Source organism: Conger conger, chromosome 7, assembly GCF_963514075.1.
Source record: "Conger conger chromosome 7, fConCon1.1, whole genome shotgun sequence".
NCBI lineage: Eukaryota > Metazoa > Chordata > Actinopteri > Anguilliformes > Congridae > Conger > Conger conger.
Window position 1 is genome coordinate 24,448,619 of NC_083766.1, and position 22,381 is coordinate 24,470,999.

The 22,381-nt window shown below is 43.6% G+C and overlaps 2 protein-coding genes across 4 annotated transcripts in view; both read left to right on the top strand.

Moving 5' to 3' along the window:
• The window catches only part of ubtd2 (ubiquitin domain containing 2), a 29,386-nt gene extending 23,918 nt beyond the window's left edge, over positions 1–5,468 (top strand). For all 3 annotated transcript variants that reach the window (XM_061249733.1, XM_061249734.1, XM_061249732.1), the window contains exon 3: positions 4,868–5,468. In XM_061249733.1, coding sequence (XP_061105717.1) covers positions 4,868–5,292 — 425 coding nt within the window. In that variant the 3' untranslated portion in view covers positions 5,293–5,468. The remainder of the gene's footprint in view (positions 1–4,867) is intronic.
• A 10,936-nt stretch (positions 5,469–16,404) lies between these two features.
• On the top strand, positions 16,405–22,117 carry LOC133134037 (interleukin-12 subunit beta-like). The gene is made up of 8 exons (XM_061250403.1): positions 16,405–16,498; positions 16,870–17,136; positions 18,325–18,439; positions 19,060–19,238; positions 19,976–20,157; positions 20,815–20,933; positions 21,464–21,499; positions 22,006–22,117. Exons 1-7 carry the CDS (start codon positions 16,405–16,407, stop codon positions 21,471–21,473), a joined length of 966 nt encoding a protein of 321 aa, XP_061106387.1. The 3' UTR covers positions 21,474–21,499; positions 22,006–22,117.
• Positions 22,118–22,381: the final 264 nt, after the last annotated feature.

Consider the following 22,381-nt stretch of genomic DNA (forward strand, 5'->3'; position numbering starts at 1 on the left):
GGATAGACAAACCCCCGCGACCATGACCAGGAATAAGTAATATCAGATTGTTATAATGGATGGTTTGATAATGGATGGATGGATTTGCTTGGTCTTGATGAACTGTTCAGCGTTAATATTAGAGCTTACCCAATCGATCTGTTTATAACATGCCGCAGCCAGTGGCTTCACTTCACCAGCATCTGTTGCGTGCGCCAAAAAGTGCACTTTCCTGTCCTCACACTTACTGTCCTTTTCCACGGAAATCTTCCAAGTGGAAGTAAACATAGGCGAGTATGTGTTGCATACACTGTGATAAGTATTTATAGTCTTTATGCTATTTACTGTAACCTGTGAGCCCATCTGAGTTCTGCCTTTAAGACGTTTAGAGCTGAAGATGAATGTTCCGCGGTCGGCTCAGCTGGACTGTTTTCGATATAAACACCTGTGGCTGGATTGTTTTCCAGATCCTGCTCACCATTGTAAGTCGCAATTGACCTTTTCTCTGCATTTAATGAGCACAATCTACCGAAGACAAACAGTTATGGGACTGATACAGTATGAGACATAAGTGGCAGTATAAATCTCACTGTCTGTTTAATCTCTCTCTCTCTGTCTCTCATGCAGATGGGGGTCAAGAGGTTCAGCTGTTTTTCAGACCAAATGGGTCTCTAGAGTTTGCAGGGAATGGTGCAAAAAACAAGAAGCATCTAGTGGGCAGCAGTACTGCGAGCAGAAATGCGTTGTTAATGAGAGAGGTCAGAGGAGAAGGGCCAGACTGGTCAAAGCTGACAGGAAGGTGACAGTAACACAAATAACCACACATTACAAGAGTGGTATGTAGAAGAGCATATTTGAACACGCAACGTGTCAAACCTCTGAGTGGATAGGCTACAGCGGAAGACTTAATAAGTCCAAAAAAAAAAAGTCTAATAAATACCTAATACAGTGCTCACTAGCATATAGGATTTATTATGTCTGATAATGATTCCTGTGGAGAATGCTGTGTGTGAGTGTGTGTGTGTGTGTGTGAGTGTCTGCATCTTGTGCATCTTGTGCACATTTTGTTCCATGCGCCTTCATCTACATTTGTAACCTGTAGGCAACCACTGCAAACCTGATCCTGACGACTCCAGGTCCCCGTCAGACAACTGCAGTACTTACTGTACTGGTGAATCATTAAAGCTATTTATAGTGTGAAATATTATTCTGTGCACTGCCGTATACCGTGAAATTAGTCAAATTGAGCCCCGAACCCTACGGAGGGAAGAAAAGGCGGAGGGAGGGAGGAACGAACTCAGTAAAAGGGACTGAGCCTGCTCTTCGCTGAGGGCGGTATGCGTTTCACCGTCTGCTCATTAGCAGGTGTAACGGGTAAAGTCCTGACAGCTCTAGATATGCAGGCCTCTTCACAGGCGAAGAAAAGCTTTTAGTGTCGAAGAGAGGGGTAAAAAAATAATAATAAAAAAACCCCTCAATATTCAGTTCTACAGTACATCTACAATGTGCCTTTAACCATTTGAGGAGTAGGTTTTTTGGAATGTTTTTAGTTCCAGAACACCCTAAGTCAGTGTTCTAGAACTCCACTGCTTTCAATCACCAGTAGTGATTGTGACATCAGCATGAGAATACTTTGTTGATAACATTCTAATCACACATTTGTGACCTCACACCTTAAAGGGTTCATATGATGCGAATGAGCTGCAGAGGTCCTTTGAATATGAAGTTGCTAATTTCTTCTGTGTTCTCCTGTGTTCTCCTGTGTCTTCCTGCTCCCCCATATTTCCTGTCGGTCTTTTCTCAATATGTCGTCATGTGAAAATGTGTTGATGCTAATGTTCCACAGTGCTGAAAAGGAAGGTGAAAATGATAAATGTATTCATTTGAGCCCCCTCCCTCCCGCACCTCAGAATAAATACACTGGCAAGCATCTCATGTGGCTGCAGCATGCATGACCCAATGAAGCGGTGACTTTAATGAAACCGTTCTCACATGGAATCAGCAGCAATGGTTCAAGGTCATGCCTGAAAATGGAAGTTTCATTATTATTTTTCAATCGCAAATTATATTTATTTTGTCTTAAAGGTCCCATATTGTGGAAAATGACATTTCCCTTGCTATGTGGAATATTAAGGAGTTGAAGGTGCTATAAAAAACACTGTGAAAGTACCAACCGCACAGTCCCCAAATAAATCCGCACAATCCATATTAGGAAACTGCATTTACACAAACGGCCGTTTGGACTTCTGTCAATTTGCAGTGGCATGTCTGCTGAGTTGCATGTAGTGAGTCTGCGGCCTTTTCAGAATGGATGCTGAGTAATTCTGCTGCGGTTCTTATAATGGCAGTTCTGCATCTCCCGCGGTAAGTTGCCGCGGCGTAAAATTGCCTTCTCCTTTCTGTCGTCTGGGCCCGCTGTTCCCGACCGGCACGGAAAAGCGCTTTAATCGATCCCGCAACCCTGGGACACGCGTCCCTCATCCCTCAAAATGACACCGCGGAGCGGGGGGGGGAGAAAGGATCTCTTGTGGAGAGAACCGCTCCCAGGAACCAATGAATCCAGCAGAGCAATTACTGCTGAATTCTGAGAGCGATTTCCACTGGGCTGCAGTAAAAGACCCTCCCTGTCTCCGCCTGCCGTCTCGTTGGGCTCCACACCGCCACAAGGACAAGATTAAACCTCCGTCTCACACGCTCATATATTTTTTATGGCCGATTGTCATGAACAGTGTCCAGTGCTGTGAGATTTATGACGGGCCCGGCCCCATTGCCAATATTGGAGCACTTTCCAGGCGTTTGTCATTGCTGCAGAGCTTGTTTCTTTCCAAATGAAACGGACAGCTTTCTGGACAAAACGTCAATACACCACTTTCCACTGACATGTGTTTTTGAGTGTTTTCATTGAACCAATACCAATATATATATATATATATATATTCTTTCCAGCTCAGTTGGAATGAAACGAGACATTTCTAGTGGCTCTTCAGATTTAACACTGGCATCTGTAATATGTCAAGGCATCAGGGCTGTCTCGTAAATCCACACAGTGTTCTCAATGACGTGGTTGCCTTGGGGACAAAGAGCACCAATGGAAATGGAGCTCGAAGGATCCGCCAAGGCATGTGACGTCTCTGCTGTTACAGTGATTCGTCAAACCGCCCTGCACAACTCCTGCAATGTTGAATACAACTCCTGCAATTGTCCTTGTTTTGTGGCTAGATCGAAAAAGGAAAGTAAGCAGGGGCCCAAAGAAAGGGCCATGTGGGACCCCTTTAACCATATAAGGTGTGAGGTCACAAACGGCAAGAAGTTCAAAAGTAACCCCTGACCTTTGGGGGATAAAACGATCCCAGAAATATATTAACAGAAACATTGGAGAGACCTTATCTGAGACTCTAGGGTATACTCCCTCTTCCATGATTTCACCCTTGAAGGCATAAATTTGGCCAGGTAATGTTTTCATAGAATGTTTTCAGAGGTTGATGCGGTAGCGTATGTGTCACTGAAAAATATCAAAGCATCAAGCAGGCGCCTCACATACCACTCAGGATTGGGGGTGTCCATGAAAAAGTGATGCATTGTGATTCAAAAGAGGTGCCCCAATGCAAAGTGAAGACAGAAGGCACGCTAAACATTTCAGGTACTGTAGGTGAAAAGTGCCGTAAAAAAGGCTAAATACAATCTTTCTTAATGACAGGACATTGAAGCTTTAAAGATGGCAGAAGGTTTGTGAAATGCTGTGGGTTGATAGACGAGGTATTTCGGCAGGCTTTGAGCTTGTTTAAAAATGAAGTGCTGCTGCTTCAGAACCAGTGCAGACCAGGAAGAGTTGATCCACACAAGGAGAACAGGAGAGTAGGGCAGAATGCCACAGTGCGTGATGGGATATCACTTCACTGGGGAAAATTGTATTAAACCCTGAGAACCTGTGATTTTCTCTCGCCAGCGGAGCATGGAAGCCATCGCGGCTCTGCCGTCGCCCTCCGATCGAGGGCTCGATGACGCACGCCTCGGACGTCATGAGAACCCTGTAGAAGTTCGTCCTGAGATTCCATGAATGATTCATTCATTGCCTTCCTGTTTTTACTCCTGCCTCGGTGGTCACTGTAGAAGTGAGAGTGCTGGAGAAGGTTTCTATCGCGTTGGTGGAAAATCATGGTCAGACAGACAGACAGACAGACATTCAGGCAGGCAGGATTAAGATCCTTGTCTTGCCTCTTCCTGCAGTTAGTGTGAAGTGTACATTTTTTCACACCGAGGTGGAAGGAAGAGTTTGTAGTTTTCTGCTGGGGGAGCTCTTGTTCTTTGTGCCATCCTTTCCATAACAGTTTTCAACATACGGTTTTCTTACAACCTGGGGTCACTTGGTTCTGTCATTGGGTATATATATTTTTTGCAGTTTCAGGTGAATGCATGCTGGGTGCTAATATACATGTTGCCAAATCTTCGTGAATAAAAACACATGCCGTACCTGTATAAACGCATTACATCCTAGTTACTTAGGAGCAGTGGGCAGCCACAGTGCAGCACCCTGGGACCGACTGAGGCCAGTGCCTTGTCCATGGGCAAGGGCAGGAGCACACCTAACCTGACATGAGTGTGGGAGGGAGGAAACTGGTGTAGCCAGATTAAACCCATGCAAACACTAGGAGAACATGCACACAGAGAGGATCTGGCCAGCTGGGAATTGAACCCAGAACCTCCTCATTGCAGTGCTGACCGCTACGCCACCACCTCACTTGTTTGCTCATCATTATCATGATTATTGTCGCTGATGATGATGTCGATTTTGTACTTTCTTCTTCTTCCCCCCTTCCTCTTCCTCCTCTTCTTCTTCCCCCTTCCTCCTCCTCTTCATCTTCCCCCTCCTCCTCCTCCTCTTCCTCAGGCGCTCTGACGGAGTGCTACGACGAGCTGGGGAACCGCTACCAGCTGCCGGTGTACTGCCTGGCCCCGCCCATCAACATGATGGAGGAGCGGAGCGACTCGGAGGCTCCCGAGGCCCTGCTGGAGGTGCCCCCCGGCGCGGGCCAGGAGTGCCAGCTGCGCCTGCGTCTCTCCACGGGGAAGGACCTGCGCCTGGCCGTGCGCTCCAGCGACTCGGTGCAGCACATGAAGCGCCGGCTGCAGGCGGAGGAGGGCTTGGCGCCGGGCAGCCAGCGCTGGTTCTTCTCCGGCCGGCCGCTGGGCGACAGGATGACGCTGGAGGAGCTGAAGATCTCCAGGGACTACGTGGTGCAGGTGATCGTCAGCCAGCCCCCGGCCCCGGCCCCGGCCCCGGCCCCCCGGGACCCCACGCCCGTGGAGAACTAGGGGCTCCCCGGCCCGGAATCCTGCCCTGGAGAGGGGAGAAGAGGGGGACTGAACACAAGAGAAGAAGCTCTCTTTAAAGAGTGTGTTCATGGAGGTTGTTAGGTTTTGGTACGGTCACTGCTGGACAGGGGAGGGTGCTCTGTGTGTTTTTGTGGCACCTCTCCCCCCCCCCCCCCGTGCGGTCGCATGGTTGATGACATCCAGACACGACCGGGACGGCGCAGGTAGACCGGGGGGTGGGACTTGGGGGGGGGGGGGGGGGGGGGGGGCTGGAGACGAAAAGGGCGTGGCCTATCAGGACTGAGGAAGACCAGGCATGAGAGCGGAAAGGACGGCCAGTTATTCAGCTGCCTGGGTTTTTAATTTTTTAAAGAAAAATGACAATTTTATTGTTTTTTGGTGGGGGGGGGAAAGAAGGAAGAAGGGGAGCGCTTCCTTGGTCAGGGGGAAACGTATGTCACAGCTGTTCGGCAGGAGAGGGGAGTGCGTTTCCCGCTCTCCGGGGATTCCACCGGGTTTTTAGGAGCGTGTTTGCGTTTGTTTGTTTCAGCCGCCCGCGGTCAGCCACGCCACGCCAAGCCTCACGCAGAAAACAATCAGGAAGTGGGACTTTTGTAAACATTTCCGTTTCCACTTTAGGGTGAGTCATCTGAACCATAGGTCAGAGTCGCTGTGTGAACCACCTGCCGGTTTCTTGTGAGAACGTGGCCTGCGAAATCTGAGGGAAGAGCGTTCACGGAGGTATATCTAACCGGAGCATCCGATGCATCATCATAAGTCAATATCTAATCCTGTATGAAGGACCACCTCTGTTTGTCTGCTCCTGGATCTCATGGGCCTGTCCCTATGTTCTTGGAGAATTTACTTTAGAGAAGTGCTACGTATTTAGGTTACTACAGAGCAGCGCTGAGGTAGTCTGCTTCACATATATGTTCTTGCAGTATTTCGTGTGTGTGTGTGTGTGTGTGTGTGTGAGAGAGAGAGTGTGTGTGTGTATGTGTGAGTGTGAGAGAGTGAGTGAGACTGAGGGAGGATGAGAGAGTGAGAGACAGATAAATGAAAAAGACCACACTCAAGTGTGTGCATACAGTTGACAGTATACGCTAAATGAGGGAGAGATAGTATTTATGCAAGGGGGCGTAAAGCTGGACTAGGCTGGTACAGGTCAGTGCGTTCCGTGTCGAGGGTGTGCAGGTATGCAGGTTTAAGCCATGCGGAGACAGCCCTGGACAGCTCTACTGCGAATGTAACCATCCAGGTGGTATGCATCCATTTCACCTCCACCCCTGTGCTGTCATAATGCAATCCAACAACACTTTTCCATCTTCACCAGGAAATCATGTGTCCTCATAACTGCATCAAAATAAAAATAAAAAAATATATATTTTCAAATTCACCTTCAAACATCTGTACTCCACATCACATATAATTGGATCATCTGCTGTATGTAAATTGCTTTAATTATGTTTGATTTAAGGCAGTGGCAATATTAATAATATTATGGCTGCATTGCTTTTTTTTTTAATGTTCCCCGTCGATGGTCTCTGTTGGTATTAATGACAAAAAATGGATTCATAAGAATAGCTGAAGTGAAGACGTTATGCTTGTGCCTTGCGAGAGTATTACTGTAAAGCGGTGGACACCTGTAGCAGTGCGGACGCCCGAATGAGTCCGTTTTTAACTGAAACTTTCTAACGGTCACAGTTACTTCATCACCATGGTCACCCCTGTCTTTTTTTACTGGTCTTTCTCTTCCTTTTTAAACTGAATAAACAAAGTATTAAAGACTTTTTAAAGCCATGCCTGTGTGTGTCATTGGGAAACCGTGGTTATGTTGCTGATAATCGGAAGTTCTGTCACGCCCATACTATTGGGAACAGAAACTGATTTCATTGAGTGTGGGATCATCAAATTATGGTGCTGGTGGTTTGCGAAGTGCTGGTTCTCCACCCTCCTCTGACCTGGGAGTCAAGTGTGAAGACAGATTGGCCAGTCTGTTGTTAATTGTTGAGTTAATTACCTGGGAGAAGAACGCTGGGGCTTGGTTTGGATTTGAGGGCGAGATTTGATGATCCCTGTTGATTTGATGATCATTTGTCATTGAAGCCACAGGATTGGCTAAAACGGCAGAGTGGATAACAGGAAGTAGAGTACAGTTGTGAATTTCCCGTTCTATTGACATCACCTTGGTCTGCGGTGTGACCACTGCAGGAAGGCTTCTGAGGGATAAATGTCGCAATATTACACCTGCTGGTGTTAACACTCCATTACGATCAAAGTAAGCCGCAGATTAATGCAGGAATGTGATGACCACAACCTTTGATGGAAAAAAATTTAGCAAATGACCTTTACTCTGCGTTATATTTTGTTTCTGTGAGGTCATGCAATAACAGAACAATCAATTATTGAATCATCTTTATTTAGAAAGCAAAGAGCAAATTTTAGATGACAACACTGGTACTTTTACATATTAGATACCAAAACTGAAAATGTTTCTGTCAAACTCTTTTTCCAAAGTACCTTTTCCACATTTGTCTACCCCATTTAGCATTCAACCATGAAGCCATTCATTTCAGTTGTGCGCTGAAATATTTTTTTTCATTTTCCAAAAAATCTAACCAATTATCAGGAAAAACATGAGCAGTTCAGTTTTAATTTTTTTTATTTGTGTCATTAAAAAGCGCAATGGTCAGTTTCTTCATAATAATGCCAACCAAACAACAGGTCTTCTGGACAAAACAATGGAGGTCACCTGGAAAAATACTGGAAGTATCTTTCCAGGTGCAGTCTAGCCTAGTAGCTAAGGTACATAACCAGGAAGGTTTGTAGTTAAATAAGATCCACACAGCTGTTGGGCCCTTGAGCAAGGCCTTTAACCCTGCATCGCTCCTGGCTGCTTAGTCTAATCAACTGTACGTCTCTGGATAAAAGCGTCAACTAAATAAGAATAATTGTTTGTTGGATAAATGCATATAGAGCTGGACCATCTGTTTTGGTCTTTTCATGGGATACCTTGACAATTCTGAAATAAATTTGAATTCCCGCTGTCTTTTATGCGCCTCATTCCTGGCAGCTTTCTCTGATCTCAGGAAAACAAAAGGTTTTTATCATCGTCTACCTTCAGATCTCTTTTCCAGTTCATATCTATTCCACACTGTAGAAAAAGAGCTTGGTTTTATACTCAGTGAAGAAAATGGTATTTATTTTTATTCAGATTTAAAAAATAATGCGTTCTGCTGAATAGAATGGGAGGTGCTCTTACTGTTGGCTTGAGGTAATTTAGAATAACACAATGGAGATCTTTTTGTGTCTGTGCCAAAAGTGAGTGCACTCTCTTTAATTTGACCTGATGTTGAGGGCAGCGGTACATTGCCGAGGTTTGTCTTGACGTCAGTGGGCTGATGCCACTGGCTTTTGGAAAAAGACGCCCCCAGATTAATTTGTACCCAAAGAGTACATTACTGTACTGTCAGGGTACATTTGTTCAATTTGATCCCTGAAGAACAGGTTTCACTTTATTTCTGAGAGTGTGGGGGCCAGTTTAAAATCACACAACAGCCTCCCTTCTTTCCTCAGACTGGGCGTTCGCTCTCGTTTTGGAAGGACTGGGTCTTTCCTTACCCCTTCACTTCCTTTTGACTCAGACAGTGCATGATGTTAGTTAGACACCCACAATACCAGTCAAACTAACGCAAGACAGAAGTTTACTTTCTGTAATAATTTTCAGTTCCTTTATCTCAGGGGTACCCAAGGCCAGTGTGGGTGCAGGTTTCTGTTTTAGCCCAGCAGTACAACACACTAATTATATAACTTTTATGGCATTTGGCAGATGCTCATATCCAGAGTGACAAACAGTTGACTAAGCAGGAGATAATCCTTCCCTGGTACAATGCAGGGTTGTGGGCCCAACAGCTGTGCGAATCCTATTGTGGCTACACGGGGATTAGAAGCCCTGACCTTGCGTGTCCCAGCTACGCTACAGGCAGCCCACCCTATTCCACTACAGTGACTAATCTACCACTTGTAACTAATGGTCTTCAATCAAGACCTTCATAAGTAGAATCAGGTGTCCCAATGCTGGACTGAAAACCCTGCATCCACATCTGCCCTGTTTTCCGATGCAGTAAGTTACCCTTACATTAATTCAATTCCATCCACTTAATTCCATTCACATCTATTCGCTTAATCCCATCCACTTCTATTCACTCGATTCGATTAGCTGGGCTGAGCAGTTTCTACGGGTCACAGTGAGGGTCACACTTCATGAATGCAGGTGCCCAATCATCACTGTTCCACAATCAGGCAGGAACAATCCTGTGAAATGAAACCCTCCATTTTCCAGGGTACTCTGGGGCCAAGGAGAGCAGGTGCACAGGCATGTTTAGGATTCAGTACCAGTCGATGTGGCGTGTGTCACTACATGGAAACCCAGTGCCTTGGCAGGACAAATCTCCTGTTGAGCCCTGTCTGTTTCTTTTTCAGATCAAAGCCATTAATCATATCACTGTCCCATATCCAGATATCTGCATTTCAGAAATGGGTGTGTAACCCTTGATTTTTCCAGCACTTTGCTTTATTGTTTCAGAGGTTTTGTGTTGCGCTTTCAAGTGTGGTGCGGACTTCCCGGTCTGCACTGGTCCCCCTGTGGTGGACTCAATCCCTGGCCATCTTCCTGAAACAGACTGAAGACACCTCCTCAGATCGCAGCTCCTCAGATTATCCCCTTTATATATCCCCCTGGCCAGCTAATCTCACTCTGGAGCATCTGTCAAGTGATTTTAATCATTGTAGTCTCTGTAGTGTAGCAGAAGGTCCTCGGTTTGAAACTGAACAGATGCATCTTTAGGGCAACCTATAGTCTACTGATTAACTTATGTGACTGGGACCCACAAGGTTGATGGTTCAAACCCCAGTATAGCCACAATAATATCTGTGCAGTTGTGGGCCCCTGAGCAAGGCCCTTCACCTCACATTGCTCCAGGGGTGATAGGCCCCTGCTTTGTCAAATCAACCGTAAATTGCTTTGGAGAAAAGTGATGTAACGGTCTATATGCAGCAAGGGCATCATTAGGGGAGACAGCTTCCACAGCCTCCCAGAGGGAAACCCCCTGCCGCTCCAGCAGGGAAACTGCTTCTTTGGCATTGTTTGTTGTTTGTTTGAGCTCGAGGATCATTTTGGTTTCTTATAAGTCCCTGTTCTCTCTGTACAGCTTATATCCTTGCATGGGGGAACTATCCACTTCTGTTCAATATGCTTTCTTAAAAGAAATGACTAAACTTTGGACTCCATGAACCCTTTTGTTGTCTTATGGCTCAAAAATGACCTGCCACTATGTCTAACAGCAGAGAAAACCCCTCTAAATGATATTTTTTCCAACTTTTTCTAAATTGTATAACAAAGTATAGAAAGTATAGTGAAGGCGGTCATTTTTTACCCTTAGGACAAGGGAGGATACAGAATGTTCAGAATACACAAGGGTTGAACTTTGAAGTTCATGGAACTTAAGTTGGTAGAAAGGACACGAGTTCAGCTGGACATATAACACTGGCTGCTGAAATTCAGTTTGAGCTGAAACACAAAATTTGGAAGTAGAAAAAATAAGTACTATGAATAATACTAGAAATATACAGTACTGTCCAGAAGTCTTAGGCACCCTAGATTTTATGATATATATGTTTATTTTTTGTGTGTTAGTATAAAATAACACATTTGAGATTTCCAAATATTTATTTTTCAAAAGATTTAATTTGACATTTTTGTATTTAATTTAAAAAGTAACATTTTATTTTTTGATTTTATTATTATTCCGTTTTTAACTATTCTGCCAAATTACTAAAATGTAATGTAAAATGTATTGTACATTTATTTAGGACCTTTCATTGAATTATTTTTGAGATAATCTTATCTGTACAGAACTCTCTGTACAGATATATATGTGTGTGTGTGTGTGTGTGTGTGTGTGTGTGTGTGAGAGAGTTTGAACACAGTTTTTCAGGAACGAGTACAGCTACATATCCAGACGAACGTCCGTGATGAACTATGTTTGCAACAAGCGGTTATTGTTGAACAATTGTAAATGAACATTACATTTTGTTTGCCACCAACGCCGTTTTAATGATTATTTGTTTACCTGTGATTTATTTCTAAAGGTGAGAACAAATATTACATTGACTAAAGTATATTATAACACCCAAATAATTGTCAACATTCCCCATCAGCAGCCATTTTTTGTTCAGTTACGTAACGTTAGCTAACGTTTGTGATGAACAGAAAAACGTTAGAAAATGTTGAACGCACGTCAGATATATAAAATATTCTCGATGTACCATAGTTCCTCAGGAACCGTAATCTTATGAAAGTTCCTTGGGGACTCTTGCCCATGTCTCCTGTGTGGGCTCTGAAGAAGATCTTTTAGATGTTGAAACATTAGTATGTTCTTGTCCTTCTCATTTTTAAGCTCTATGCTTCATTTAGTTCTTCTCAGTCTTTGTTGATGGTCTCCGTTTAAGTTCTGTTGAAAGTCATGCCCAGATTTAGTTTTTGACAATACTTGAAAAATCCCTGGTAGAGTAATAATATGACCTCCACCATGGTTAGCCAGAATAAAGGCTTGTTATTTGAAACAGGGATGATGTTAACTTTCCCCTTTGATATTATGGAAAGGTTGTTGAATTGAAATGAATGGAAACTGAAAAGGCTGAAGGCATCAAAGAAAACCCAGGAATGAGCTTGAGATCAAAGAGCATTTTGCACAGTGTATAGGAAACAAGCAGCATCCACATATTCAATAGAGACCTTTAAACACAGACACACACACACACACACACATGCAATGTATGAAACAATATGTTTTCTCATCCCAGGGATATGTTTCACAAAGCAGGATTCCTGAGTTAGCCTGATAACTGCACAGAACAGCTGTTTTTACTTCAGTCCATGTTCCGGATTTGGAAGGGGCCCGGGTTTTACAGTTATCTGGCTAACTCAGTAACACTGCTTCATGGGACAGGTCTGGTATTCCTCTGCTAGGTCCTCCAAAATATGGTTCAATTGCAGTTTTGATAACAGCGTTTCAGTTTCTTCTTCAATAAGCACCGTATCTCTGTATCTGCTCTGTGGTATGGCCTGCTCTGTATCTGTAAGATCTGCTGATTGACCGGCCATTGCTGGATTAGAATCCATTTTGGTAAATGGACTGCATTTATGCAGTGCTTCTGTGGCAAAGCACTTTAGACATAATGCCTTCATTCCCCCATTCACACACACCAACGGCAAAAGACAGCCATGCAAGGTGCCAACCGGCTCGTTAGGAGCAATTAGGGGTTAGGTGTCTTGCTCAAGGACACATTGACACATTTGTCCAGCAGGTCAGAGGTCCAATCTGCAACAGTCTTATTGCCAGAAGACCGCTGCACCTCCTGAGCTGATGCTGCCCCCAAACAGTCTTTATCAGTGGCACATGGGCATCGTGCACCGAACTTGTTCAAATAAACCACAACCAGACAGTCCTCCCATGTGAAAATGTAGTAGTATACTATTTTATACTGAAGAATACTTGAAGGATAATTCAAGTTCAAGTATGCTGAGTATGTTATTTTTTCACATGGACTGGGTTTGAACTATCCTGTTGTAATATTGCATTGCAAGACAAAGAATTTGCAACTAAAAGTGTGAGCTATGAAAGCTGTTTTATGTAATAACATACTGTGATGTGTAAGGTTGGGGAAATAGAGAGACAATAACGACGTCGATCCTCCCCATAAGTCGTATCAATCAGCACGGGCAGCGGTTATTCTGGAAAGGTCTCGCCCGTCCCTGCCACTAACGGCACGACTCGTGCCCTCGTTCAGACTGCAGCTGATTGCGCCGTCCTTGTAATTAATCTGGCGGCGCCATTTTGCAGCTCTCTGTGATAACTCATCAACAGTGCCGCCCTAGAGTGATGAGCTTGCCCTTTAATCTGAGAGTGTGTGTGTGTGTGTGCCTGTGCGTATTTCTTTGTGTGTGTGTGTGTGTGTGTGTGTGCGTATTTCTTTGTGTGTGTGTGTGTGTGTGTGTGTGTGTGTGTGTGCGTATTTCTTTGTGTGTGTGAGTGCGTGTGTGTGTGTGTGTGTGCCTATGCATATTTCTTTGTGTGTGTGAGTGTGTGTGTGTGTGTGTGTGTGTGTGTGCCTATGCATATTTCTTTGTGTGTGTGTGTGTGCGTGTGTTTGTGATGAGCTCACCCTTTAATCTGAGAGAGTGGGCAAGGCTCTGACCTGAATAATGAGGACGTGATTGACAGGTTCAGAGAGATGGTAGGACAGTGACTGAGGCAGTGAACAGCTCTTTTTACTTCAGTCCGTGTTCCGTATTTGGGCAGGCTTCACTCCTTGGAGTTACCTGGCTTGACCAGGCCCCTGGGCTGTAGTTGGAGTGATGTACCTTCTCTGTGTGAGTTTTTCTGCTATGGCCAGACTCCTGGATGAATGTGCAGTAGATGCTACAGGGATGAAGGCCCCAGCTGGGCAGAGACAGCGGCACACATCTGTGATTCAGTGGAATTCCCTTGGGGTCAGATCGCAAGTATGAGTCTTGCGTCAACTGCTTAATATCACGCACAGGGAAGCAAGGTAATTCAGTGGGAATAAAATATCAACGAAACAGCCCATATGCTCAGTTTCACACACACAGACCCGCACACACACACACACTTGCACACGCACACACACATACACACACAAAGATACACACACACACATACACAGACACACACACACACACACAGGCACAGACACACACACGCACTCACACAGACACACACACACTCATTTGCATCTTCTTCTGAAAGCGTGTGAAATGGGAAGTGAGGGATTAGCAACACTGCTATTCCTTTTTGCGGTCGGCATGTCACTTCCACAAGAACATGCCGGGCCTCTGCCTGGTCACCTGCACGAAGCCCCACTTCCTCTCCCCGTCACCTTTTGTCCCAATAGCCGCCATTCAGGGTCCATTCACAGTTACAGCACCGGCAAAAGTCCGCCAACCACTTCTGCCTGCAGAAAACCACAATCCAGTGACTCCATGCGGCAGCCATGTTGGATTGAACCTTGCTCTCTCTCTCTGTAATTTTCTCCAGAGAGCGATGGCAATATGAAACAGAAATTTGTTGGTACTTCTCCAATGGGGAGGGTTAAAGACCACAAAACGAATGCTGTTTCCTTAAATTATTAATATCTCCATTGTAATCCTTGCCCTGCTTTTATTCAGCTACAGCGGTCCTGTTTAAAGTTTAAAGATTGACCAAATAAAAATCAAACATTTGTGGAAAACCTCATAGGTCAAAATTTTAATAATGTAATATAGAAGTGAATCCACATTCAGTAATGTTAAATTCTGTGCAAACCAATAAAATGAGATACATGGGTCTCCCTGGCTGGTGGCAGAATAGCAGTACATTAGAGGTGATCAAAATACAGAGCGCAAAATGTTTTCATTTGACCTTTTGATTCACCAGGTTGGCTGGCTAAGCATTACATTTACATTTAACCTGACAAAGGTGCATTGGGAATGCAAGGGCATCTGTACCAGAAACTGTATAAAAATATGGACCAAGTGCCTCTTACATCACCCATTGATCCATGGGCTTGTGAAAAGTGTCCTGAAGCTCTTAGCATGATCAGGAAATAAGCTTCAGAAAAGAAGCTTGGTTTTGGCCGCTTGTACCAGATTAACAAAAACTTGAAGGAAAAGGCAAACTATCACCTTTCCAACCACGTCAGCTCTGGCAGATATTACAGCCCTTTCTTTACAGGTGAATTTAAATGCTACAAAATCTGACATTCAACACCACCCCCACATATCCCCCCCCCCCTCCTTCTCTCAACCCCTACCTAACGTCCACCACTGCAACCACCCAAACACAGTGCGGTTATGAGTGTGAGATATTCTCGTTTTCGAATCATTTTTGTATCGTCAGCCTCCGAAGACAACTGAAAGGTCAGTTCCTATAAACATATATGTACATTTGTATCAGTGACCTGTGGACTTTTTCATTGTTAAAATTTCCACAGGGAATTTCACACTTCTAGTTCTCACTAGGGCATAAATACTCGTGTTGTGATCAGCACAACATTGCAGAACCCTCAAAGTGTGAAAGGGTGTTAGTGTTGATCTCTCAGTCAAGGTAAGAGACTTTTCCACTAGTTGTCGTTTGTTGTTCTTTAGCTTAAGGATGGATTGTTACAGATTCACTTTGACAGCCTGAAGGTGATGCACAGCACTTAATTTGCAAGTGATCTTTTAATACACACAACATCATAGCTCACATGCCTCTTTTGCAATATTTTTGTCACTTCTATAAGTACAGTATAATAGGCTAGACGGAAATGTATTTCTCAGTCAAATTTGTTTCAGAATTATTAATATTTGTCATAAATGTTATATATTCCTCAAAAAATTTTAAACAAATGCAGGGATAAATACATGATTCAGATGTTCCTGCTCCTTTTGTGAAGTTATTTGTCAATATAATGATATACACTAAACCAAGCGTCTTATGCAGTTGGTGATGAAATATAGTGGTGGTATAGTATCTTATGGTCTATAGTACCACGGCTAAATTACATTACAGGCATACTTATCCTGAGCAACTCATACAGGTTTTGCATTTTTACATAGCCACCATTTTAAAAAGCTGGATATACAGTGTACTGAACCTATTCAAGGACACTCTAATCCATCACTAATGGATCAGTCATCCATTCTTTTCAAAACTGAGGCTAGCATCTGCTTTACATAATGTTACCATGTTGTCCATTTGTTTTCTTTTAATATTGTGTCATAACTGAAAATGTATTTAAACAGTTTTAATTTGATTTAATATAAAGTTTTCTTGTCGGTGATAGCGCTCCTCTGGAAAAGTCTTTGGAGAACCTCCACATGTAATTAAAGGTTAAATTAAATCAAATTTAAAAAAAGAAAAAAGAAAATTTTAAAATTAACCTGAAACATTTAGGTTACAAACAGATCCTTTTCATAATGGGCTGGTTACCGCGGTTAACACAGAGCCGCTGTTTCTGCGATGTAATGCATGAAAATTAAATTCCTTCCTTTTTCTCTCCTTTGCACAGATGTTTTCTTTCTTACTCGTTGCCCTGCTTCTCATCATCCTACCAGCAGAGGGCAGCAGTGGGAATTATCGTACATACACTCTCACTCCACACGGTAACTGATTCTGCCTCCCTATAAAACGGCATTTAATGTTTTGTATCCGTTAAAGACAAATTCATCTGTATTGGCATGACAAATGATTGTTATTTTGTTTTATTGCCAAAGCACATATATAATGATAATAGCACAACCTACATACACTATCTGGGGACAGTCATTGGAAATTAGCAAATGTTATAAATGTTTTCACAGTGATCCATGTGCATATATATATATATATATTTATATTTGTCCCTATAAAATACATGATGATGGTGGGGTGGAGTTCTCAGGGTCTATGCATTTCAAGCCTCCCCACACTGAGATTAAACTGACCGTCCTCACCGTACCCCCACTGACCCTGCCCTGGGCTCTGTGTGCTGCAGTGATCGTGGTGGAGAAGGAGCTGCAGAACACCGTGCTGGTACCTCTGTCCTGCGGAGCCACAGAGGGCATGGAGATCTCCTGGAGGCGTGAGGACGGGCGGCTTCTCCCCAACGGGGGGAACAACATCAGCATCCCCGTGCCCATGATGATGGGCGGGAAATTCACCTGCCATGACAACGCCGGGACCCTTCTCAACCACCAGCTGGTGCTGGTGCAGCTCCGGAATCCTAGCCAGAGGAAGATCCTGGAGAGGACTGGGGATTCAGGTATCCAGTGTGTGCGTGTGCATGAGTGTGTTTGTGTGTGTGTGTGTGTGTGTGTGTGTGTGCGCGTGTGCATGAGTGTGTATATGTGCGTTTGTGTGTGTGTGCATGAGTGTGTGTTTGTGCGTGCGTGTGTGTGCGTGTGTGCGTGCGTGTCTCAGTCAGTCAGAGAGTGAGATTCTGGGGAGAGAATACATTAAAAGGAAAAGCTCACCAGGCATTTTATGGAATATTAAGTAGACTGCAGCTACATGCCAGTTTCCATTTTGCCCAGACTGTCTGATAGTGTCATTGTTTTACAGAACAGAAAGTCTACTTTACTGAGTGAGACAAGTATTGTACTGAATGCTTCCTCAGGATACACACTAATACTGAAAGAGGGAGAGAGAGAGCAAGAGAGTGAGAGAGACATTATAGACATTAACTAAGACTCTATAGACATCTAAGACATTAACCACTCTATAGAGTCTTATATCTCAGACATACAGTATAATAATCATTTCATGAATTGCTTTGATGAAGAGGGTAGTGCAGGACAGTAGATAAGAGCCAGTAGAAAATGTGATCCAGGCATCTGAATTACTCTAGAGAGCCCTGGTCCTGGAGGGCTACTGGGTCTGCTGGTTTTTGTTTTCACCTTAAAATCAGCACCCAGTGGAGACTCAGTTGATTACACAGTTATCTCACCTCATCTGGCTACCTAATTGATTAAATAAGTGCAGAGTAACAACGAAAGCCAGCAGACCCTGTAGCTCTCCAGGACCAGGGTTGGAGACTACTGCTCTAGAATGAAAAATAAAAAGATGGATTTGAGTCTCAGGATTTCAGACCTTGGACCAGCGGGGTATTACTAGACTGGATAAAGCCGGATAACTGCACAGCGCAAAACCAGGAACAGCTCTTTTTACTTCAGTCCATGGTCCATTTGGGTGTCCTGGTTTTAGTTGCCACAGTTATCTGGCTCAAGTCAGCAATCTTACTTTGTGGAACAAGCCCCAGCAAAACCCGGAACCCTGTCTGGGACATGGACTGAAGTAAAATGAGATGAAAACCTGCTTCATGAAATACCCCCGGGATCTGACACGAACAGTATTACAATTTAGTTCATTGACACATCCATTCATTGTTCGTATTCATCCGTGTATCATTATGTTGATGTATCCTTATTTTTATGTTCATTCTTTCCCCCAGACTACATACAATGTTTATCCAGAAACTACAACGGAGATTTCCATTGCTCGTGGAAGTGGACTCAGGATGGATCGACCAAACGAGAGGGAGCAGTGGTGTACATCAGTGCCAAGAGGTGCGTCTAAAAACTCCGGCCTTCTCAGACCAGGGTCACATAGCAACACAGCCGCTATCTTTCAATCTTAGATACACAAGCAAACAATACCACTGCAATTATGTGACATCATGTTCATGAAAGATGGATCAAGACCTTACTGAAAACCTTATCTCGTGTGGACCTAAGAGGACTGATGAGACATTGAGATGTGGTGACATATGCGCTTGGATTCAATCAACATTTGTCCTTAACTTTGAGTTAAGTGATGGAAAAAAAGCTCCCCCCCACCCCTTTACAGTTTGGCGAGTTCAGCAATCACAAACATGACTTTACAACCTCAGTTTACCAAGAAAAAGTGTAACTCTTGTGTTTTCTTGAACTGTAAGTCAAAGATCAATGTTGATTGAATACTGGAATTATTCTCTACCACTGATGTAATTTCACACATTCTCTGAGCTGTGATGCTGTACAAGTACGCACGCAGCAGGAGCCGCGGGCCCCAGTCATGGACCTTAAACACCAGGCTACAACACGCCCTGCTCCAGGCGCTGTGCGTGTACAGAGAAATGGCCGCAGGCGAGACGTCCGTGTGGCTGAGAGAGCCCGGCGGCTGATGTAAGAGTCTCTCTCCCGGGCAGGTCCTCAGGGAGTGAGAACATCACCTGCACGGTGGATGAGGACGGAGCCGGGATCTCCTGTCTGGACAAGTTCCAGTGCCAGTACGCAGAGGAGCTGGACTTCATTAACCTCAGGGTCTACCTGCGCTACAAGCACCGCGTGGAGGAGTACGTCAAAGACTTCTACATCTCCGAGATCGGTGAGAGCCTGTCCACGCTTTCGTCTGTGACCTTCTGGTCTTTACTTTCACCTTAAAACCAGCACCCAGTTCTGACCCGAGTAGGTCCAGAAATGTAGAAACATCACGCTGTGTTTCAGTAGGTAGAGTAAACGTAGGTCATATGTGTGAGAGCGCGTCTGCGATCTGGATAGTGTCCTACAGTTGCTTGCTGTTGCTTTCTTATTTATGGTACAATGCTGCCCCCTTGAGATATCACAGGATGGCCAGGTGCTGGTTCAGCTCATGAGGACAGGATTCAGTTCTGCGGTTCTCTGTTCATGACGACATGCACAAAAAGGGCCGATCATGTGACTGAAAAGCATAGACACGAACTGAAATAATATATATATATTATATATTATTCTCCTTTTCAACAGAAAACACCAACTTTTGTTTCCTTTGTCCCTGCTTAACATTTGTCGCAGCTCTTGAAGTGGCAAGAACCTCATTGGTAAAAATGGCAACATTGGCAACAAGTCACATTAATTTATAAGCATATCTAAAATGACAACCATCAACCAAAGTGCTGTACAATCTCTAATTATATGAAAAAAAAACAAAATACACAGCACTGCAATAATAACACGTAAAGATACAACAAAAACAACAACAGAGACAGTTCTCTGGAATTAGAAGGCAGGGGAAATGACTGGACACACTGAGCGAAAAGGTCAGACTCTAAGGATCACACTCTCTGTCATCTCCTGCCACTCCAGTGAGACCGGACCGCATCGCCATCACCAAGGTGGACGGAGAGACGTTCCAGATGCAGTACCCCAAAACCTGGAGCAGGCCCGCGTCTTACTTTCCCCTCACCTTCCACATTAAGGTCCTGAGCCTCGTGAGGGGCAGGGACTGCACCTTCCAGCCAGAGCCACAAGACTCTCACGAGGTCCAGGTAAGGACTACACCCCCGAATGACAGGATCCTGACCCGGGAATTACTCTGAGTACTCCTGAGATATCGAGCTTCAAAGCTTTCACATCCTAACCCAGCAAAACTTAAATGCAAGGCAGTTCTTCAGAGATGAAAATGAGTGACACTGTAAAATACTCTGTACAAATGTACAAATCCTATCAATTTGCCATATAAACAACATATTTATGACAGTAACTCATTGGTCACACTTTACAATAAGGTTCATGAATCGGCATTAACTAATGGAGTAGTTACCGTGAATTAATGACGGACAGATACATTAATTAAGCATTAATTAAGCATGAAGTTCATGCATTTGCAAACCATAGGATGAACTTATAATTAGTTAAGCATCAACAAATATATTCACTGAATTTTTAATTCTAACATGAATTGGCAATAACTAATATAGTTGTTAACATGAATTACTGACGTAGAAATACATTAACAGAGCTGTACAGCTTAACTTCTCAGTACTTGTTAGTTAAAAACTACATTAGTTCATGCCAGTTCATGGAACCTTATTGTAAAGTGCTACCAACTCACTTTTGTCTGAAGATCAGTTAGGACCTTATAGGTGGTCTAGCCCACCGGAGTGGGACACTTAATGGGAATAATTTTTCCTCGTCTTGCTCAGGAAATGGAGACGCAGAACGAGACATTCTCAGTCGGAAACAGGGGGCAATTCCTCCTCTGTGTCCGAGCTCAGGACCAGCTGTGCAACTTGAAGAGCTGGAGTGAGTGGAGCCACTATGAGTGAGTCTGCAATTCCTCACCCTCTTCTTCTTCTCCTTCTCCCTCGCTCTTTTGTATTGAACAAACTCTTACGGTCAAAATAGTTGGAAACCTGGCAAATTCACCCACAGGTGCTAGAAGATAAATACTTCAATGCAGATTAAAATCTTGCAAAACGCACTGTTTTATTGCCAAATTGAAAAAAGTGCTACCTGGCAGTGTTCAATGTGACAATAAAAAAGTGGATTTTGCAAAAAAGAACTGAATGCAGGATTTCTTTTTTTCTGTATTAAGTGAATCAGCAGAACTGCACCTATAGGCCCATAACTGATAGCAGCTGTAAAAACACACTGGTTTGTGCTGAGTGTGCTCACACTTCAGGTCCTCTCTTCACGTATCCAAAATATGATTATGGAAAAGGCCGTTTCACGATTTAATCACCCATCAATCTTTAGTGTTCCAGCAAACCATGTTGCGTGAAATCAAACATCGGCTGTCGCTTGGCATATACTGTTTTTGTAACTAATCCTGACATTTTTATTGCCTGACAGGATGAAATGAACGTAACGGACACAACATAACAAGAGGTAAGTTGCCATTGCATGTATACTAAACACTGTTATCGTTTTTTGGTTTTGTTATGTTTTGAAACAGCTGGTAGCTGGTTATTTCAAGATGGTCATAGCTGGATTTTTACACCAGGGAGACCTATATACTTTAATTTCAATAGATTGACTCTCGTTTCATTGTTTTTTATTTAGTAATCAATTTTTGTCTGTAAACCACAGGTGGCAGAATTATTGAGAGTAATTGACCAGCACAAGTTGAGTAATGGGGACAAAAATATACTCAGTGAGCAATTTATTAGGTAGACCTGTACACCAGCTTGTTAATGTAAATATTTAATCAGCCAATCAAGTGGCAGCAACTAAATGCATAAAAGCATGCAGCTGTGACCATTGAATGATTGTTGGTGCCAGACAGGGTTTAGTTCACTGCGCTTTGAGCATATTCATTAAGGGCGCCAATAATTCTCGCGCCCACTGTAAAATTTATGCATTGTTATTGATGGGTAATTTTTCTTTTTCAACAGAGAACCAGCGAAGAAGACTGCGTGCTATCATTAGTGTCGTTTATGACTAATTTATTTGATTTAGCCTATATTATGTAGTTAAATGGATGCCAAGACAATAAGCTACATGGACATATGGTTTAAAGAAGTCTTTGAAGCATAATATTCTCAGGAATTTTCATTATTTAACTTAAACTCTTTGTATGTGACCTGTGTAAAGTTTAAATTATTAAAATATTTAAGTAAAAGATGACGTTTCACAAGTATGACATGATTTGGAATTGATTCCATCGTCAGAACAAATGGACATTGATTTGAATTAAGGATACATTTAACAGACCACCACTGCTCAAGATTACTCTCCTATCTCTTCATCAACAGCAAAACCATAATCGTG

Excerpts from the sequence above, each read along its gene's own strand:
- LOC133134037 (XM_061250403.1), top strand. The coding sequence starts at position 16,405 with ATGTTTTCTTTCTTACTCGTTGCCCTGCTTCTCATCATCCTACCAGCA. Across the intron at positions 17,137-18,324 it reads GGAGAGGACTGGGGATTCAG|ACTACATACAATGTTTATCC; the intron begins GTATCCAGTGTG and ends TCTTTCCCCCAG. Across the intron at positions 19,239-19,975 it reads CTTCTACATCTCCGAGATCG|TGAGACCGGACCGCATCGCC; the intron begins GTGAGAGCCTGT and ends CTGCCACTCCAG.